This window comes from Lupinus angustifolius, chromosome LG13 (genome assembly GCF_001865875.1).
Source record: "Lupinus angustifolius cultivar Tanjil chromosome LG13, LupAngTanjil_v1.0, whole genome shotgun sequence".
Taxonomy (NCBI): Eukaryota; Viridiplantae; Streptophyta; class Magnoliopsida; order Fabales; family Fabaceae; genus Lupinus; species Lupinus angustifolius.
In genome coordinates, this window is record NC_032021.1 from 17278829 (window position 1) to 17298545 (window position 19717).

The 19717-nt window shown below is 35.0% G+C and overlaps 3 protein-coding genes across 10 annotated transcripts in view; all 3 read right to left on the reverse strand.

Annotated features, from left to right (window-relative positions):
* Positions 2709-19717, reverse strand: part of LOC109325568 (protein SCAR2-like) — an 18269-nt gene continuing 1260 nt past the window's right edge. Inside the window, exons 2-12 of one of the 4 annotated variants that reach the window (XM_019557997.1) lie at positions 18529-18692; positions 18302-18425; positions 18077-18206; positions 17915-17976; positions 14152-17824; positions 13979-14065; positions 13785-13895; positions 13284-13344; positions 13042-13045; positions 5772-5778; positions 2709-2720 (exon numbers count right to left, since the gene is read on the reverse strand). In XM_019557997.1, the coding sequence (XP_019413542.1) occupies positions 13291-13344; positions 13785-13895; positions 13979-14065; positions 14152-17824; positions 17915-17976; positions 18077-18206; positions 18302-18425; positions 18529-18692 (4405 nt within the window). In that variant the 3' untranslated portion in view covers positions 2709-2720; positions 5772-5778; positions 13042-13045; positions 13284-13290. Of the gene's footprint in view, positions 2721-5771; positions 5779-12988; positions 13345-13784; positions 13896-13978; positions 14066-14151; positions 17825-17914; positions 17977-18076; positions 18207-18301; positions 18426-18528; positions 18693-19717 lie in introns of those variants that run through there. The other 3 variants (XM_019558000.1, XM_019557999.1, XM_019557996.1) reach the window with 3 other exon arrangements.
* Positions 4755-6778, reverse strand: LOC109325569. Its single transcript, XM_019558001.1, has one exon. It carries the CDS (start codon positions 6522-6524, stop codon positions 4935-4937), a length of 1590 nt encoding a protein of 529 aa, XP_019413546.1. The 5' UTR covers positions 6525-6778; the 3' UTR covers positions 4755-4934.
* Positions 8750-12070, reverse strand: LOC109325570. Of its 5 annotated transcripts, none has more exons than XR_002105152.1 (5): positions 11944-12070; positions 11267-11471; positions 10244-10313; positions 9686-9788; positions 8750-8873 (listed from the first exon to the last, which is right to left on the reverse strand). XR_002105152.1 is itself a non-coding variant. In XM_019558002.1 (5 exons), the coding sequence occupies exons 2-4, from the start codon at positions 11459-11461 to the stop codon at positions 9739-9741; spliced, it is 315 nt and encodes a 104-aa protein (XP_019413547.1). In that variant the 5' UTR covers positions 11462-11550; positions 11944-12070; the 3' UTR covers positions 8750-8872; positions 9696-9738. The 5 variants fall into 5 exon arrangements, 1 of the variants encoding a protein (XP_019413547.1); XR_002105151.1 differs by having other exon boundaries at positions 11267-11542; XR_002105149.1 differs by having other exon boundaries at positions 11267-11550.

The window sequence follows — 19717 nt, forward strand, 5'->3', positions numbered from 1 at the left end:
AGAAAGATAAGTTTAATAGTTGTATTTGGGATGAGTGGATTTTTAGAAAGACTCTAATTTATAAACATTAATTTAATAAGCCTAGAAACCATTTGAAGTGAAATACGTTTTATGAGTCTCTAACTTTAGGATGATAATATAACTCGAATAAGTGGCCTCTCAGTTAATAATGTTTTGGTTCATGTTTATTTTCTCAAACTTGATTAGATTTAGATTCAGGTTTAGCAATGTCCGAATCTAATATATATAAATAAATAAATAAATAAGTAAATTCAGATTTTATGCATATAAGGGTTTTATGAAACTATCCTTATATATGTTTTCAGTTGGATGCTAAAACGAGTCATAGGTTGGGTCGGGGATGGGGTTCATGTTTTTTCAATCTGAGAGATTCGAGTTTGGGTTTGGGATTTCGAGTTTGAGGTTTAGAAAGGTTAAGTTCGACAACAGCCTATTGCCAACCCTACCAACTTATAAATACCTTGATTGATTCGTAGTGCAATCAACGACACTATATATTCTCATAGATTACGCCGTTGCCTTTAGCATTAACAATATGAGTCAAGCTTGTGGGGCCGCCACCCAATATTATTGAGTGGACAAAGCATAAAAGTTGTGCCCAATACCTCGTTTTGCAAGCCCATTATACTCGTTTCGCTAGTAGGATTTTCTAGCAAGGAGGGTGGGCTATCCTTTCGACAAGTTCAAATCTTAAATTATATTTACTCATTTATATTTTATGAAATTAAATTTTAGATTTTAAATTTTCCAAGGTTCTTTCTAATTTTACTTTAAATTTAATCATGTGAAATTTAAAAACGTGATTAAAAATTGATGTTTTAATTTATTTGATCTTATGTAATTTTTATATTGTTTTTTGGATTTTCCTAATTTTAATTGCTATTTGTCTCCGACATAGTAGTATGGCACACAACCATAACAATTTTGAGAGAGAAGTTCATGTGTCCAAATGTATCTTCACACTCTCAAAGAAAATAATCATTTCTTTCCTTAGTTCTTAAAACCAAGTTAGAGTAGCTAGAAAACATGCTAATTAATCCATACCAAAAATCTAGACTTATAAGAAATATCAATGTCTAAGTCAAACCTACTCAACCTTTCTACACTTTAGTAAAACTATTATTATTTTAATATATGTTATTCAACTAATTTGTTATGGAACTAACTCCATATCCATAGCTAAAGGAAAGTCACACATAGTTAGGAAAGTCCATATAAGGTCACTTCCAACACAAGAATGGGGCATACTCCTCCAAAAAGATGGAGACACTCAAGTGTATCTTTTGCTTCCCCATACAACTTCTATTCTATAAAAATATGGCAAATTATATCGATCACGATGACCTGATAAGTAAACGGGTCGACCAATCACACTCGTGAAAAGGCTTAATCAACTAGAGAACAAAGGCAATAACTCATAAATCTGATTGCATGCCTAATTACAACCTTATCATGAGATGGACAACTATTGCTACTCATAGGTCCAAAAGCGTATTGAACCGACCACATGCAGCCTAACGAGTCAATGGGTTGCTACAAGAAGATATGATTGATTCAAGATCTAAATCGCCCCTCTCCAGCCAATAAGGTTTAAGGATCCAGTCAACAAGGTAACTTATGAAAGAAGACTCCTCTAGAGATCATGTACAGCTGTCATAGATCCAGACATAGGCCTACCAGGTAATTGATTGATAAATATAAGCATAACATCATCTATGGCGTTATTAGACATTCCTTCAACACAAAGTAAGTCCATTACAAATCAATATAAATATAGGAGACCAATACATGAGAAGTGCACTTTCTCTTCACTACAGACAATATAATCTTTATCCCATCATCTCCCTACTTTCTATGGCTATCTCTTATCCTCTATAAATAGTAACTTGAGTGTCGGAGTCTTTTTCAAGTACACATCTAAGGCGGTTCAAGATCGGTTCACAACCTGGTTCATCACTCTATGTAAGTCCATTACAAATCAATATAAATATAGGAGACCAATACATGAGAAGTGCACTTTCTCTTCACTACAGACAATATAATCTTTATCCCATCATCTCCCTACTTTCTATGGCTATCTCTTATCCTCTATAAATAGTAACTTGAGTGTCGGAGTCTTTTTCAAGTACACATCTAAGGCGGTTCAAGATCGGTTCACAACCTGGTTCATCACTCTATTTAAGTTCTCAAACCAGTTCAACTTACACCAATTAGCCTAAGATTGACTTCAACCTAATTCAGTCCAAAGTTGCTTTTGTAATGTTATCCCTCCTAGCAGGGACAAACAATTAGGATAAGATATCAATATATGTTGTTTACCTCTTTTATAGGTCCTTTTTTATTTGCCAACACCATAACCTTGTTTGTTATTTTTTAGGAATGTTGATTGTTATCAATATCTAGCTAAATTGCAACTCATAATTTGGAATTTCGGTCGCCACTTTTCACTTTTACTAATGATTAATTAACAAGAGAAAGTGACATATAGGGATCCTTTTTTGGTGCATTTAGTCTTTCTTCAACTACCAAGAGTCTTTGCAACTTTGAACTTACCAAGGCTATAGTCAAAAGCTATTCGAACCTAATCATCACACCCACAAGGATGAAGGAAAATATCAACTTACAAAATTAGTATCTTTTTGGATAGAGATCTCTAAAGTTACATCACACTAAAGGGTATCTCGCTCCTTTGTGTCATTCTATGTGTTAAGAAATATAATTAGCCAGAAAAATATGTAATAATTATAATTAGATGTGATGATACATAAAGTAGTATAAAAAATGATTAATTAGATGTATTCTCACACTAAAATCCTTCTAACATTTAAAAAGTTCCCAAGTCAGTTCAGTTGGTTGAGTAGTAGAAAAAGTAAGCATTCGGGTTAACAATTAGTAGCTATATAATTTCCCTTTCTTTATAAAAAATAATCATTATAGCACCACCTCACCCCAATGTGAAATTAAACCTTATTCTTCACCACATGAAATTAAAGCTTTAGATAGGAAGGGCGTAAAAATATTTACTCCAATATATATATAATAGAGGATGACTCAAATGAGAAAAATTCTCGTATAAAAATCGTGAGAATAATAAATTTGAGTCTTATGACCAATCATGAATAATTGAGATTAAAAGTTAGTTATTGACAACATGATAATTATGTGCATATATCTTTTAATATTAACTGTTCAAATAAAATCCAATAATCTGTATCAATTGTTCACATTTCTTAATAGTGTATGGTTCTCACGTCGTATATAGAGAATGAGAATAACACTGATTTCACTTCAGTTGCACTCTTGCAGTTGCAGAGTTGTGGAATGTTAGTTACTGATAATGACTGCTATAAGAATTAATGTACATAATTCTTCTTTCATTAAGAACAAAAGGTGACGTGACATTGCACAAAATAAGTGAATAATTAATTTTGTTGTGATGCAATATTAAAGTATAGCATGTGATATGTACAATAATTTGTGATGCAACGTTAATTAATGTGTATGTGGGGTTCCATGGAAATCATGTCCATGCTTATTAGATTCCTATAAATGAAAATAGCCTTTAAAGTTTAAACAACAATTACGGAATAGATCTTTCACTTAAACAGCATTAGTACAGCATCAATGGTGGGGTTAATTAATCACAACTCCTGTTTTGATTTCCCTTAACTCACTAATAATAACAATCACTTTAAAAGGTGAGGTTATTGCTTAGCCATGAGGTCATGAGTTCAAATCTTGAAAGTAGCGACACCGCTTAGGAGGGTAATATTAAGTATATCTACTCTCCTAACCCAACTAAGTGAGAGCCTTATGTATTGGACTACTTTTTTTAAATATCTATTAACTCTTATTTTTTCTAACCAATCAAAAGAGAGACCCATAGAATTGGCATAGATATGAGTGATGAAAGCCACCAATCTCACCTCTAATATAATTGCACTAGACTCCTATCTCATAAGTCTTAAGATTGTAGATGTACCTTCACAAGAGAAGAAGCTATTGTGAGGTATGAGAATCACATGTCTCCATTGATATATCACTTTGTGTTCCAAGCCAATTAGGAAGCCCCGTTCAAAATTACCAACAAATAAAATAATCCAGAAATTAAGAGTACATATTACATTGACAGTGAGGAACCACCCAAGATAACAAAGGATGTAACTCTTGAATAGGGACAGAGATCATCTGTCTCACTTTCCAGTCACGGTTCAATGAGAAAGTGTCACTGAATTAAAAAGAAAAATTATAAAAACACAAATTAACATTCTTATATTACTTGGATGAAGCTGATTGGTTCGGGACATAGACAAACTGATTTGGGGACAGAGGATCCGTATTCCTTTGAAAGGAACAATCTACAGTTGATCATATTTGGTTCTAGATAGTACAAAGGATCACTTTAATATTTTCAGATTGAATTCTCCCCAAACTGCAATAGGCATTTAGGAACTAGGACAATGACTTGAAGTCTCATAATTTAACACTATTATCCATTTATAGCAATGAAAGCTACTATCCTATCCACAAGACTAGTACATCAAGAAAACTGTCACTCTCAAGTCTCAAATGTCAAAAAGTTCATCAAACAAAAGAACTGTAGATTAAAATCAATTTAATTTTTGTAGATTCAAACGAACTAATTAGCACTGAGAAGTGAAAAAAACAATCAAATTCTTTCAGAGATAAAATAAGAGATTACAGTATGCAGTTATACATTTCTATATCATTAGTTTAAAGTAATGATTTCATTTTCAGTTGCAGCTATTACATGGAAAGAAATTTGAAACACAACAACAATCTTCTCTATTTTCTGGGGTAAAAAGTTCCAAAAAACTATGAAGAAAACACATGTTGAAGGTTAAACGTGCAAATTAAGGATATCACAGCAAAAGTATGGGATTACTTTCCAATCAAAACCATTGATGAACAAGAACTCCACTTTGTCTAAGAGAATTGAAAAGCTCCAAGCATTGCTGATATGTTTTTTCATACTTTGTACTCCTCTTCCCAGGACAGCACCTCTGCCACCTATTATAATGGCATTCAAGGAAAATCTCGTCTACCAAACATATCGCCCCAGTTTCGAACAATCTCGGAATCAAATCAAACTCGGTACCTTCTACATCCATTTTCATCACAACAAAATCATTTTTCGAAACCATGCTCTTCAACCAGTCAGCAAAATCAAACCCTTGTATCTTCTCAACCTCACCATCAAAAACCCCGGCAGAGGACTGCAAAGGTTGAATCCTCCCCATCCCTCTACCTTTAACCACAACGTGCTCCCCAGGATCACGATGAATCTCGAATGCCAATGTCTCGTTCTTCACCCACGCAGCATAAGGAACCAAAGTCACCCCTTTCTTCAACCCATACTCTTGATGAAAAGTTTTATCAGCTTCAATTGCATACACATGAAAGGTCTTGTTCTGCTTAGGGTATTGTTTCCTAAACCAAGATCCAATACTAGAACCATAACTTCTAGCTCCAACATCAACATAGAAATACCTATTCTTAAAGTTTATATCAACCATTGAAGGAAGGTACTTAATATTCTTAACATTCCTTTTCAAAGTAAGCCATGGCTTCAACGGTTCCTCTAAAATCAGCGGCTCGGCGTTCCTAACCAAATCTTTCTTATACCCCGGTATAGAACACTTTTCACTGTAATCACCATCACTATAACCATTACTGTAATCACTATCAAGTTTCTCAAAATTCACAACACTATGAAATTGATCATTAACACTACCACACTCCTTTTTCAAAACAATTTCTCGTATATTCGGTATTGAATAATCAAATCCATCTATATCAATCGATTTCACTAATTTGAAACAATAATTGAACAAATTAAGGAATGAATTGAAGCTATACGTATCTCTAGGGTTTGTTAAATGGAACACCGCGAACCCTTCGGGTTTCAGCGTCCGAGCAATCTCCGATGCAAATTCCAATGGCCTCACCAACTCCACCAGCATGCTTTCCACGGAAAACACGAAATCAAAGGTTTCTCCGGCGAATGGAATCCAGTGTCCTTCCCCGGGCTTCACCAGAGCCTTCAACGCTTTCTTCGAGATTCCTACAGCATCAACAACACCGATCTCCTTCAACGCCAACACAGCGTGACCGGTCGGCGTTTCCACGCAAAGCGATTTCGACGCCGTTGAGAGATAACCGTCGGAAACTAGCTCCCGAAACACCGACGAGTAGAAACGAACGCCGTTAATCCACTTCTTTCTGGTTTGATTCTCCGGCAACACGTAACCACCGGAAACCGACCTTTCAACGACAACAGGCCCGGTACCGGTGACAACTCCGGAGATAACGAGATTAAGAGTTTCCGGCAGCGAGAAGAAGCAGAAGTCAGCGACGGCGCAAGAAGTTCCGGCAACGGTGATGACGTAAGCGAAACGAACACCGAAGATGAAAACAGCGAGGAGAAGTAACCGTATCAGAACATTTCTGAGAGAGCTATGCTTCCCTGTGGCAGGTTCCATTATACAGATTCTGCACCTTTTTCTTTTTCTTCTATTTTCAGTTTAAATAAAATAGTGGAGAAAAAATGAAAATAAAAAAATGGTGATTTTTTTTTTTTCTAACGAGAACAGAATCGAGATAAGTTATGGTTAGCACCAATTAAGGGTTTTAGAGCAGTGGCAGGGAATGTAATATAGAGAGGGATGGTAGGGGCAAAACGGGAATACATTGTTATGAATGAAATTTGAGAAATGCAGAGATGAGAGAGATAAAAGGGAAAGTGGTGGAGTGGTGACCGGAATAGCCTGTTCCCTGTTAAGAATATATGTTGCTATGTTTGGATTTTGGAAAATCAATCAAATGAAGAAAGTTAATGCAATAAATATTTGAATATAATATTTATGCACTCACAATGTAAAGATTTATATACAGTCAGTCGACGAAATGGCTATCCTAATGCCAAAAATATTCACGATTTTCAGCATCTTTTCCATGGCTCAGACGAGCTAGAACACGAGTGGAAGCTATCAATATTATTGCACAACAAGTTGAGGCATCCGAAAAATAAAGGGGGGCAAAAATAAAATAGAAGAAAATAACAAAAGATAGAAAACAGGTGTAGGTAGAACTTATCAGATACCGTTGAATTAGCTTCTGATGTCGAGTAGTCTCAGTTTCACTATAGGATTTGCGAATGAATGTTGGGTTGGGCCACCTCGAATGGTGTGAGCTGCATGAGGGGAGACCCACACATACGGTTTTTAGGGGGATTATTCACCCTTTATTTAGATTATTTTTTTAAGAGTTAATCATAATTGAGAATGAATAGTAGATAATATAGTGACAATGTATAAACTTATATATTGTTAGTGTATATATATTTTTCTAATAATATTATGTTATATTATTACTTGGATTTTTTAAAATGCTATGAAAAGAAGTTTATTCCATTGAGTGCCTTTTTTACTTTATTTTTCTCCTTGATTAGCTTCTACTTAGTTTCATTTTTCGGATCAAATAGTGTGAGATAAAATAAAAATAATTCGATGATAAATTATTGGAAACTTATAAGCTAATTGAAATTTTATATGGTTGGACTTGAAAGTTTGAAGTTGGTTGAGTTGGATAATTGCTAAAAAAAATAGTTTATTAGTTAATTGATGTGTGTTAAAAATCGTGTCTTTAGCTTACAAGTTATAAATTATGTCATTTAACGTATAAAATACAAACTTATAAGTAAGCTATTGAAATAAGTTTATTTAGCAAAGTTTGCTAAAAAGTTTATTTTTAACAAATGAAGTAATGTAATAACTTATAAGCTAAGAAATAGTTTTTTATAGAATAGATTATTGTGATGTCCATTACTCTTTATTTCATCATATATCCAACTTTATGATCATTTGGTTGCATTTATCTAAAAATTTCATACTAATGAGAAGTTAGTCCTATAATATAAGATACTATAGATAATAAGATTTGATTGACATTGATTTAAAGAGGTTTATATGCCTCCTAAATAATATTAATTCCTTACCCTTAAGTAATGAGACTGTTTTGTTTTATTAGGTATTACTCAATTTCAAAAAATAAATATCTCCTTTTTCGATATTGATTTCTTGGAATATGATATACATAGCAGTTTAATAAAGTAGACTTGGTTTATATCAAATTGCACTCTTACAAGCAAGTTTCAGTTGCAGTCAAGTTGAATGAGAAGCTTGCTCTAAAATATTTTGGTCCCTTTCCGATTCTCAGCAAGGTTGGAGTAGTAGCTTACAAGGTGCAACTTCCAGAACATGCTAAGATACACAATGTCGTCCATGTATCTCAGCTAAAGCAACATGTAAGACAAGTTGTTACTTCTACAATTATTCATTTATTCATTTGGGTGTAAGTGAAGGACCTATTGACAAAGTGCTTGGGCTTATCCTTGATAGAATTATTGTCAAACGCAAGGGACAAGCAGTAACCAAGGTCTTAGTCACATCGACCCTTTTTTAAATCCTACTAGATACAAGTTTCGTGTACCGAGTTATCCTTTTCTACTATGAAGTTTGAACAGAAACAAGTTATTTCATGATCATTTTCACTCAGTATTCCATTAGTGGTTGACCAAGTTATTTAATGTTGCAGAGGAACATGTCATAACTAAAATTTTCCATTATTTTATAACTATTGAGTGTTGTTTTAGAAATAAGAATGAATAATAGATCATGAAATTGGTCTTAAAAATAAGGGGTATCAAAAAGGTGAATTTTTTCTTCCTTTGTTTAACAAAATAGTGTAGCAAATCATACAGAGATCAGAAACCATATATAGAATTATATGTGAAAGGAACATCCATGCTGGCTTTGAAGAATCATGATACCTACAAAAACAAAAGAGGACAAAAGATTAATCTACATGAAAGGGCTTAGAATGTTATAATCAATGATAGTTTGTTATGAATGTGAAGGACAAAAATGCAAAGACTAAGGGTACCTCAACATTTATTGATGAAAAATATAACATGTGTAGCAGTTTATATTTTCATTGATAAGCTATTACACTTGGTATCTTTTCATTTACATAGACAAAGATGCAACCAAGAAGGTGTTTGTCTAGACGTCTAGTAGTATAAGGCCCCACTAGATCCTCAGGTAGACCAAAAAGGTTAAGATTTCGATTCCTGTTAACGGCACTTGTTGGGAGGAACAATCACGAATTCTGAAAGGGATTAGTTTCTTACGCATAGGGTGAGGGGTACCCTTGATACCCAGAAAAAGACAAAGATGCAATATTACTCCATGTTAATCTTTCAACTCCAAGGACTAATGGTAGGATTATGATAGTAGAATATAGACAAAATACATGAGTCTAACACATTTCTGTATCTCAAAAAATAAAACCCATCAACCACATGGTGCTTCAAAGATAATATGGAATTGGAATCACAACATAAAAGATAAAACTCACCAATCTCAAAGTATGGTACAATACAACCAACAAGAAAATAGAGTATAGCATCGCCATTTCGGAAATAAAATATAATTCTTAGAATGTTGATATACAAAACATGTGATGAGGATCAAAGTAGGAAGAATAAACAATACTTCTCCAAAAGTTCAACCCTCAATTTATTACTTTTTTCCATTAGGTAATAAATGTGACAGAATCATTAAGTCAGCATTCAGAGGTTGGCATAAACTCACCTTTCAGAATTTTAGCTTAGGCATGAAACCGAATTTAGTCTGCTTAAGAATCCTCCTCCAATTCATCAGAATCAGAATCACTTGCATTATAACCTAACAAATATGCACCAAACCAAAAAATGGTCACACTAAGTGTGTTTGGTAAAATATATAAAGCTGGAAAGATGTTTAAAAACGACGTTTTATCGGGGGAAAGAATTTAGAGAAGCTGGAAGTTTGAAGCTTTTAAAAGGGATATTAGATTATTTTGAAATCAAACATGTTTTCCAACTTCACCCTTCCCAAATCAACTACCAAACAATTATTATTAATTTATACAAGTGAGGTTATACCTTTTTCGTGATTTACTATTTAAAAGCTATTCTTTTTACACAATCCAATCAATAAATATTGTAAAATCACTTTTCAGCAAACAAACCACACCTAAGCAGATTCAGCTTGTAATTCATCAATTATTGAAATAATCTTATAACTTATTTTCACAGTTATCCCAAACACAGAATTTCAACGAAATAGAAAGATGATGATATGCTGCTTGGAAACAATACCTGGGCACTTCTCACCAACTTTCCAAACTGAAGACCGAACCCTTGATGCTTTAGTCAGCCAAAATCTTCCCTTCATTCCAAACAATAACATCAGCCTTGGAAATCGAAAGAAAATGACAGACAAGTACATCCACAGACACCACACATTGTTCATACGTCATTGTACACCATTGCTCTTTTTATTCAAGAAAAGGCCAATAGAATATATGCATTTCATGATAGAAACCATTGATATACTTTCCTACAATTACTTATCCGTATTATACATTCAGGTGGCGTTTGGAAGAGCTTATTTGAAACATATTTGAGCTTATCTTATCAATATAAACACTTATGAGGACATTTGAGAGAGCCTATATAAGTAGCTTATCTTCCCAATAAGATTTTTTTAGTCTATTTCCATAAGCTCCAGGAGTAGCTTATGGAAATAAGCTTACACTAGCTTTTGTGGAAGTTAAAAATGACACCTAAAACAACAGCATTGAGAACACCAAATCAATGAGTTCTATCATGATAGAAAAATATGACCTTGGAACTATAAGCTAAAAGTAATCTTCAAGTCATTAATAGCATGTTTGATTTCAATTATATTCGAGAGAACAATCACTCTTTCTTCCTCGACAGCTCTCTCGGTGAGCTTTTAAGCAATAAGTTGTTTTGAACACAAAATAAGTTAATCTCAACACACTTATCGACCCATGATTGAACCTTTTCTATAGCTATTCTAGACATATATACACATGCATGTAATATGCAATTAAATACATATAGATATGTACATTTCAAATGTAGACATGTATATACACATAAGTGAGGATCAACGAAAGGATTTTTTTCCCTTCATTTTTCTATAGTCATAACTCATAAAGTTATTCTTCTTTTTCATTTTTCTATTTTGCATTTCCCAGAAGTTCATCGACCAACGAAATAGTTAACAAACCACGATCCAGTGAAAGTTCATTGATCAAGACTGAATCAAAGCACCAAAATGCAACGAAAGTTACAAAACAAAACAACCTCTACCTGCTGTGCATCTCTAGGAATCCCATAGCCACTGTAGTACATCTGAGCCACCAACACCTGCATGTTTATGTCTCCTCCTTTAGCCTCCTTGAGAGTGTCCCTGAACCACCGCTTCCGGCAATCTGCTACCACCCCTGACAGCGGAACGCGCCCGTTCCTCTCTTTCCCCTTGCTGCTGCTACTACTACTCTCCATATATCCCTCCGAAGTCGAAACCACACTTCAGCTTCAACTTTAAAAAAATGGGTTTTCCACCTTTTGTTCTAGATTGTTATACTAAGACATGAAAACAATAGTGAATTTCAGAGAATAATTTAATTACTGTGTTAATCCTGAACTATTGGGAAAATACAAATAAATCACTATAGCTATGTTGCATGAAAACGGATAAGAGACTAATTATGTAACTCAGATTCAGTATTATGATGTAGCTAAGAAGAAAAAAAGTGAAAAATCCTAAATTTCCAACCCAAATAAACACATGAAATAATTTTAAAAATTTCAGCTTTTTTAAAAATTAATTTGATAAAGGGACCTAATTGAACTTCCCTATAAAATTGAAGGATCAACAAGAACATTTAAACCTAGGAAAAACAAAATAATTGGTATGTTTGAGATTGAACAAAAATACTAACATAGAGAGCAAAATTTGAAGTTGGGGTTGGTAAAGTTGTTACCTTTATTCTGGTATTGGGTGATTCATGGATTGATTTTGAATTTGATGGAGAATTAAGGAAAAGGGTTTTGAAGTTTGAAGAGAGAGAAAAGAAGAGTTGGAAAAGCAACTATCACTGTTTCCATCACGTTGTCTTTGGTATCTCTATTACCAAATTTTAATAAAAGCAATTAACAATTTAAATTTCTTTTTTCCTAGATAACAATTTTTCAATATTTTTATCTTTAGTATATTTCTTGCAAAATTGGGCTATCTTTCTTAGAGGAGTAATTTTCTATCCATAATTGTTTCATTCTATATGTCATCAATTAAATACATTTTCTTCGACCAATTATAAATAATTATACATTGAATGACACAAACTGTGGGATAATAGATATGTTCCTCGATTTTTCTTGTAAAATTAGTTGCATATATTCTTTCTTGTAAAATTAGTTGCATATATCCCTATTAAATTTTCATATTCTCAACATAATTTCATCACAATTCTAATAATTGAAGAAAAATTGAAAAAAATAATATTAAGAGAATAATTACTAGAAGAGAGTGCTACGTTAAGTGGAAACAAATTTGGAAGAGGAGTTAAAGATGACTATTAAATTATGTGAGAAACGTGCTTAAATAAATAATGGTAAATTTGAGAAGTACATATAATTTAATTTATGTTAACATTATAAAACATAAAAGATATGGAAAAAGATAAAAAAAACTAAAACATCAAAGAAAATATTAAAACAGAGAAAGTTATTACCAATTTATTTTAATTTTTGTTTACTCCTTATAATTTTTTTTTATATTCTCCTTAGGACAAAAAAGAAAATAGACCAAAAGGAAATTAGGTTGCCATAATTTTCAAATATTTCAATTGCATTACACTATTTCTTATGATAATTTATATTTTCAACTTGCATCATATTATCTATTTAAAATTAAATGTATCATCATATTATATATCTAAAATTAGATGTATCAAAATGTATCATTATTACTGGTATATTATTTATATATTGTTTGTATTAGACACAAACAGAGAGCTATATGATACATGAGGCAAGATTAGTATGAGAAAAGCACTAGTTACAGAATTACAAAATTGGAGATATCTATACATGAAAAGAATTCTGATAACCATACCCAAAAAAAAAGAATTGTTGATCTGGATTATAGCTCTTGCATGCTTGAGCCTGAGTCTGAAAATGGATCTGGATTGATTGCTAAACTGTGCATGATTGTTCCAAATACCATAGGACTCATATATGAATATAGGATTCATGTATATCATGTAGATATCATAGTCATTACAGAAGAAAATGACTTTTTTTACATCTGATACAATGGAACAGTGAACTCAACAATCACTCCAACTATCTGCATCATCATCTTCATCACTTCCAGCCAATGCCTATATTTCAGCAGTAAATATTAGTTCACCCTGTTACAATGTAGGTTAAGTATACTTTTGGTACCTATAGGTGCCACTCATTTTCAACTTGGTCCTTAATGTAAATTTTTATACTCAGTCTTATATGGATCAAATTGAAAATTGTTGCTGGTTGTCATGTGGACCCAACATATACTTTTTTGGTCGTTACGGGTAACCATTTCAACTTTGGTCCTTATACAGGAAGACAATTTTCAATTTGGTCCCTATACTATATAACTTCAACAAACGGTGCTATAATACCAATAAACGACAAGGACCAAAATGAAAATAATTGGTAAATATGGGGAGAGAATCAAAGATCTTACACATATAGGGACTAAGTTAAAAACAAGCGTCAAATATAGGGACCAAAAGTACAATTTAATCTGCAACAACTTAAAAGAGAAAGAGCAATAGACCTGTCGAATTGCATTTGCTTTCTCCAACATTGCAGCAACCCTCAAGTTTGTTCTGGGACCCTGAATGCTTGGTCGTGTAGGTGTCGCCACAGCAGGCTTCAAGTTGAAAGACTGGCAGAAAAGAAACATTTTCAATATAAAAATTATTTAATTCGAAAGGGTCTGAACAGAATAAAGAAGTTCCTAGCTCATACCTTTGTCCTTATCTGTTGTAACAGTGAATCTCTTTCATCTTCCTTTGGTGCTAACTGAGGCCTAACCCGATCAGTAACCTTCCTTAACTGCAGGAGCTCAAAGACAGTGAGTTATGCAAGAATTAAGATCATATAAAGAGTACATTCTAGTAGCAAAAGAAAACCATCATTACCCTGCTTTTGTCAAAAGCCTCAATTAAGGGACTTTGGGGAGGAGGAAGCTTATTCTTTGGCTTTCCATTTGCCATTTCACTATCAAACTCTGGTGTTTCAGCAGGTGTCTCCAATGACAATGCCATTTGCCCCGCAGAAGGTGGCAGGCTATGATTGGTCTGTGCAATTTCAATACTTGGTGGTGACACAGGTGAGGTCTTCGGATCTTCTCGTTCCCCTTCCAAATTAATCGAAGATGGCTCAAGTGTGCTAGTCACTTCCATCATCTGACTTGGAGACTGAGTCGGTGGTTGGTTTGGAGATATGGGACAATCTCCACAAGCAGCACATTCAGCTGGTAGCACCAAATGCAATTCTCCAGGCGTAGCCTTTATAACTTCTAAACTAGTCTCCTCCGTTGATTGACTTGGAGATTGAACCAGTTTTTCTTGTGGAGAGATGGGGTCCACACCAAGAACAGTGCATTCAGCATGTTCTCCAAGTCTATCCTTTTTAACTTCCAAACTAGTTTCTTCCATTGGTTGACTTGGAAATTGAGTCGGTTTTTCTTGCACAGAGACAGGATCATCTCCAGAAATAGCACGATCGGAAGGCGGTATTGGTGGGAATGGATTTGAATTCTGTACCATTTCTCTCTCTGAAGAAAGAATATATCCATGTGCAGGCCAGCCAGTAGATATCACAGGTAATGATAAGAAATGATTCTGGATTTGGCTTCTCTCCAGAACTAGATAATTAGATTGACCATTTGCTTCATTTACTGTGGTCGGGAATTGCAAAGGAATAGCAACAGGATGCTCTGAAATACCCATTGAAAATCTGGGAGAATGTTGGTGCTTATTACTTTCTACATTCATGACAGGCGACGAAGGATTCTGATACTGCAAGGTCTCTCTCTTGGATGTTGATGAACCAAATTGAGACTTATCATCTGGTTTAACTGTCTTCATTGGTGGAAACATGGCTTGATTTACTTCTATTTCTTCTCTCTGAGAAACCGGGGAAGCATGTTGAGCCTTGCGCATTCTCCATTGCATTGGTGGTAGAGGGGGCATAGGCGGCGCCTCCTGAAAATTAATTTTAGCTGCCTTGGGAAAGAGTTCAGGAATAAGAGGTTTCAATGGATCCATGACAAGTTTTGTTGGGTTACTCTCCAACCCAGGTGACTTTGATGAGGAATCACATGATGAAGGTTCATCAGGATGAATTGTAGGAGCAAATTCAGAGGCGGTATGAGAGAGTCTTTCTTGCTCCAACTGATTTGATATTTGCATCTGTTGAGGTTGAAACTTCTCCAATGTATAATTTACTTCATCGCCAAGCAGAAATCCTGCATTTTGTTGACCAAGGTGTGATTGTGAGAACAGCTCTAAATGGGTTTCAGGCTCCAGCTGGTAATAGGAAGGTGATGACAAATTATCGTTGCAGTTTTGTAGATCATTCTGAAAAGAAAATATAGATTGTGACTCTTGAATATTGCTACATATTTCAGAATCAGAAGTATCGCAAGATACTGATGTGTTGGAGTTCGGCTGTACATCAGCAGAAGAAATTTCTGATTGATCCACTAGCTTCTGTCCAACTAATTCTGTCAGAGATTCTCTAGCAACTGTCTCATCAACATCCATCTCTTTCTCACGAGAATCTGCAATAGTAGAAAGAGATTCCTCCAACTCCGTAAGATAACTCGTTGGACTACATATGATATCCAAAGATGGTTTAAGTTTACCTCTCTTCTCTGCATTCAAGTCTACCTCATTGGATTCCACTTCCATCTGATGGAAAGAACCTGGGAAAGGTTCGTTCAAATTTGAAAGATTCCATGACGGAGAAGTACCAGTTTCAGCACTATCAACAGAGGGAAGAGCAGTTACAATCAGACCTTCTGACTGAACATTTTTGGTGAACGTGTCATTTACCACATCATGATTATCCTGACTCGTATAATCAGGAGAAGAAGGATGTTCAATGTGACCATCATCATCAACTCCATCCACAATGCAGGTGGACCCACTTTTTCCATGAATCATCGTTGGTACACCTTCTGAATTTGAATGTGGATCAGAATTCAAAAATTCATTTTCTGCTGAATCTGGTTCATCCAGTGAACTCCTCAGAGTCAAATCATGGCATAGATCCTCCGTAAAGCTACTTACAGGTGGAGTCTCCACAACAGAACATAAATCGTCTGAGTTAAGTTGGGTTAGTAAAATACCATCATCAGATGTTAAGTCTTCGCCATTAAGCAGCAGCTTAGTACCTGAATTCAACTCTCCTTCCATAGATAGGCAACTAGGACCCTCCCGTTGCAAACTGACATCTCCAGCAACCGAAATATCAGAAGAGTATTCATTAGGACACTCTTCCTGCAACATTTTAATCTCAGAATGATATCCACAATCGTCTTTGTGAGCTGAGTTCAAATCATTCGAAACTTGTAACAGAGCATAAGAGTGAGCATATGGAAAAACATCCATGTTGTTGAAAGAACTGTCATCTGTAGAAACAACAGGGCAAGCACCATCTTTTATTAGGGAGAGAGCATCGGGTACAGATACTAAGGACTCAACAAGACACTCCTTGTCTTCTTCAGCTTCTAATCTCAAACAATGCTCAACATGTCCAGATGGTGTTTCATCTGATTCAGTCTCAGTAGGTAGGGGCACCATGGGCGGTGAGGTGGGACCAAGATCTGAAGGCAACAATAAATGTCCTGAACCCATCACACATGAACCAGAAAAGACTTGTCTGGAATCAGAAATCTCTTCTCCCTGAACATGTGCATCATCACACGTGACAAACTCGCCACAATGAGTGTTTCGCAATTCAACAGTTTGGGGAAGCTGGTTGGGTATCATTTCTTCAACCTCCAATGCAAAGGAGTTTACAGTAGATTGAAAATCTGGAAACTGAATATGCAGTTGAGCATGTTTGTCATCACTATCTCTTCTTAATGAACTAACATTGTCTGATGTGCAGGATGCTCCTGTTGACTTAGAATCTGAGAACCGAGCCAGCACTTCAGTGTGTTCTCCATTTATGTCTTGTTTGGGTGATCTAACTTCATCAGCTGTTGAGGAGCTTCCAAAAGATTGAGAATCTGAAAGTTGAGCTTGCAGTTGATACTCTTCATATTTCTTAGATATACCGTCGTTATCTGCTTCCAAGTCTGACTCTATGGTAGCCAAAGCATCCATATAATCAACCTCACTAGTCACGTCATCAGAACGGTAACCATCTAAGCTGCATTCCATTTTCTTTTGCTCATCAAATGCAATTTCTGCTTCATCCATTCCCGAGTACGGTTCCAGTTCAAATTCTTGTTCATTTGGTGAAGTAGTGCACCACAATCCCGGTCGAGGCCTGGATTGTAGTGATAAGCTTTCATTTCTCAACGACCTTTTCACTGGGGAAATACAACTGATTTCAAGTATTTTAATCCCGGTTTCACTAGCATCCTTTGATATCAATTTTGTAGGCAGTGGAGTGGTTGGAGTTAAGCGAACCATCTTATGATCAGGAGAGGGAGTTTCTAAAATTTTCTCCATGTAACTTCTCCCTGTTTTTTCATCAACTGCAGATCCACTCAATTCTTTTTTCCTCAACTTCACAAGACATGCTGGATCACTATGAGCATTCCCGATAGGCTCCTCAAGAAACAACTGATGTAGCCTGCAATAATGGAAATTGGATTGAGTCACCAATCAACCATTTAAAGAACTTTTTGCAGTTTAAAAACCAGAATAAATTATTGGATCTCACTTTGCATGTGCTTGTACTGCTTCAGGGGTCTCGCGATTCCTTGGCCGCGCTCCTTTCTTCTGCTAGAAATCATAAATATGAAAAACATAAATATTCAAATTCAATTAAAACAATTTTCAAGGAAATTTTTGTCATTAAGTTGTAAATTTGGTATTTTAGTACCTTAACTTTACGAATTCTCTCTTCCCTGTGAACTTCCACCGTTGCTGTTTCAGAGGGAACTGGATCCACTTTAAAGAATGATGGATCAGTATAACGCTTCAGACATGCACCAGCACCAGCCACATCAAACCTTAGGAGCCAAAAAGGGGGGAATCAACAATCTGTACTGTAATATTCATTTTTTGTGTTCAATTTGTTTCTGTTTTATGAATTAGGTTACCATACTTGTCTAGAAGGAACAGTCTCGGGGGGCTGCAGCATTCTTCATACGAATCCCTTATAAATCGAGGTAAATCTCCTTGAGTAACAAGATTCTGTTCATAGTGAAGATTAGGATGCCAATCAATCCCTGCAAAGTAAAGAAGCATGTTAAACTTTGTCCAAGAAACCATGACCACCTAGAGGTTACAAACACAAATCATAAACAATAGGACTCTAGTAAGTAATTTAACCTCCATTTGTAAAAAACGGCGAATGATGAGTTTGCGACAAAAAAGCTTTCTCAATTACAGGAACTTCAGCTTCAAGCTGTTGAACACGATTCACGAGACTGTGGCCTCTTTCCATAGTAGCAAGTACTTCTTCATGTAAGTCATGGAAGATCTCAGCAGCAAATCTGACCCAAATGAGATGGTTAAATGCAGAGTACATGACAGCAGCTAGTAACAGTAAAAACTAAAAACTATAGTTTAGAAAATTAAATGCTGATGCTGGGAACTCGACATAATGTAACTAAACTTCTGAATAATTAACTGCCCTAAAGCATGGAAGAAAAAGCCAGGATTTTTGCAATCTTTGCAAGATACTCAAATTTTCCTGCCAAAAGCATTTTAATCAAATTCTCAAATTTAATGAGGAAATTGTTAAATTCCCACTTTTAACCCTTAAATCCTTGATTGTGACTCATCACAGTATAGGTAATGCATATAACTTATAAAATGCTTTACATTTTGCATTTTACCCCACTGTTATATCAGTAGATACTAAAAAGCATTAAAAGCATACTTCAGCAACAATCAAATTATGTTGAAGCCACACACAAAAAAACCACAAATTTTTTTTGTACTACCAAGAGTATCCCTCACCTTTTTGGCTAAGGAACTAATCATATTCGGGGTTCATGGTTAGTCCCTCAGTGTCGCTCTTAGGAATCGAATGCTCGACCTTGACGATCTAGTGGGACCTTACACCACTAGACCAACGCATTGTTGGTATAAAAAAAACATAATCCAAATCAACAATGTCTGCCCAGAAACTTAGTTCAAGAATTATGTCCAGGCATCATTGAATCAAATTCAGATGAATCAATCTAATATCCATGTACATATAAAGCCACTCAACAGCTCATTCGACTCAAGTCATAAGAGTTATAACACACTGTCATATAAGTTAATACATTTAGGTTAAGATTAAATGTGTAAGGCTCCGCTAAATTATCAAGAAGACTAAAAGGTCAATGGTTCGATACGCACCCGATACGGATTAGTTTCTTATCCATAAGGTGAGGGAATACCTTTGGTGGCACACAAAAAATGTGTCCATTAATCTTTACTATTCAAGTAAGATTCAGTAATTCATGTTAATAGTTCTTAATTGTCATAGTAATAATCGTTCTCACCTCACACTTCTTTTATATATATA

Bases quoted from the DNA above. Each gene is read 5' to 3' on its own strand.
- LOC109325569 (XM_019558001.1), bottom strand. From the start codon at position 6,524: ATGGAACCTGCCACAGGGAAGCATAGCTCTCTCAGAAATGTTCTGATA.
- LOC109325570 (XM_019558002.1), bottom strand. From the start codon at position 11,461: ATGGAGAGTAGTAGTAGCAGCAGCAAGGGGAAAGAGAGGAACGGGCGC. The intron at 10,314-11,266 runs GTAGAGGTTGTT...TTTGGAATGAAG, and splicing joins TTCCTAGAGATGCACAGCAG to GGAAGATTTTGGCTGACTAA. The intron at 9,789-10,243 runs GTATTGTTTCCA...CATATTTGTTAG, and splicing joins AGTTGGTGAGAAGTGCCCAG to GTTATAATGCAAGTGATTCT.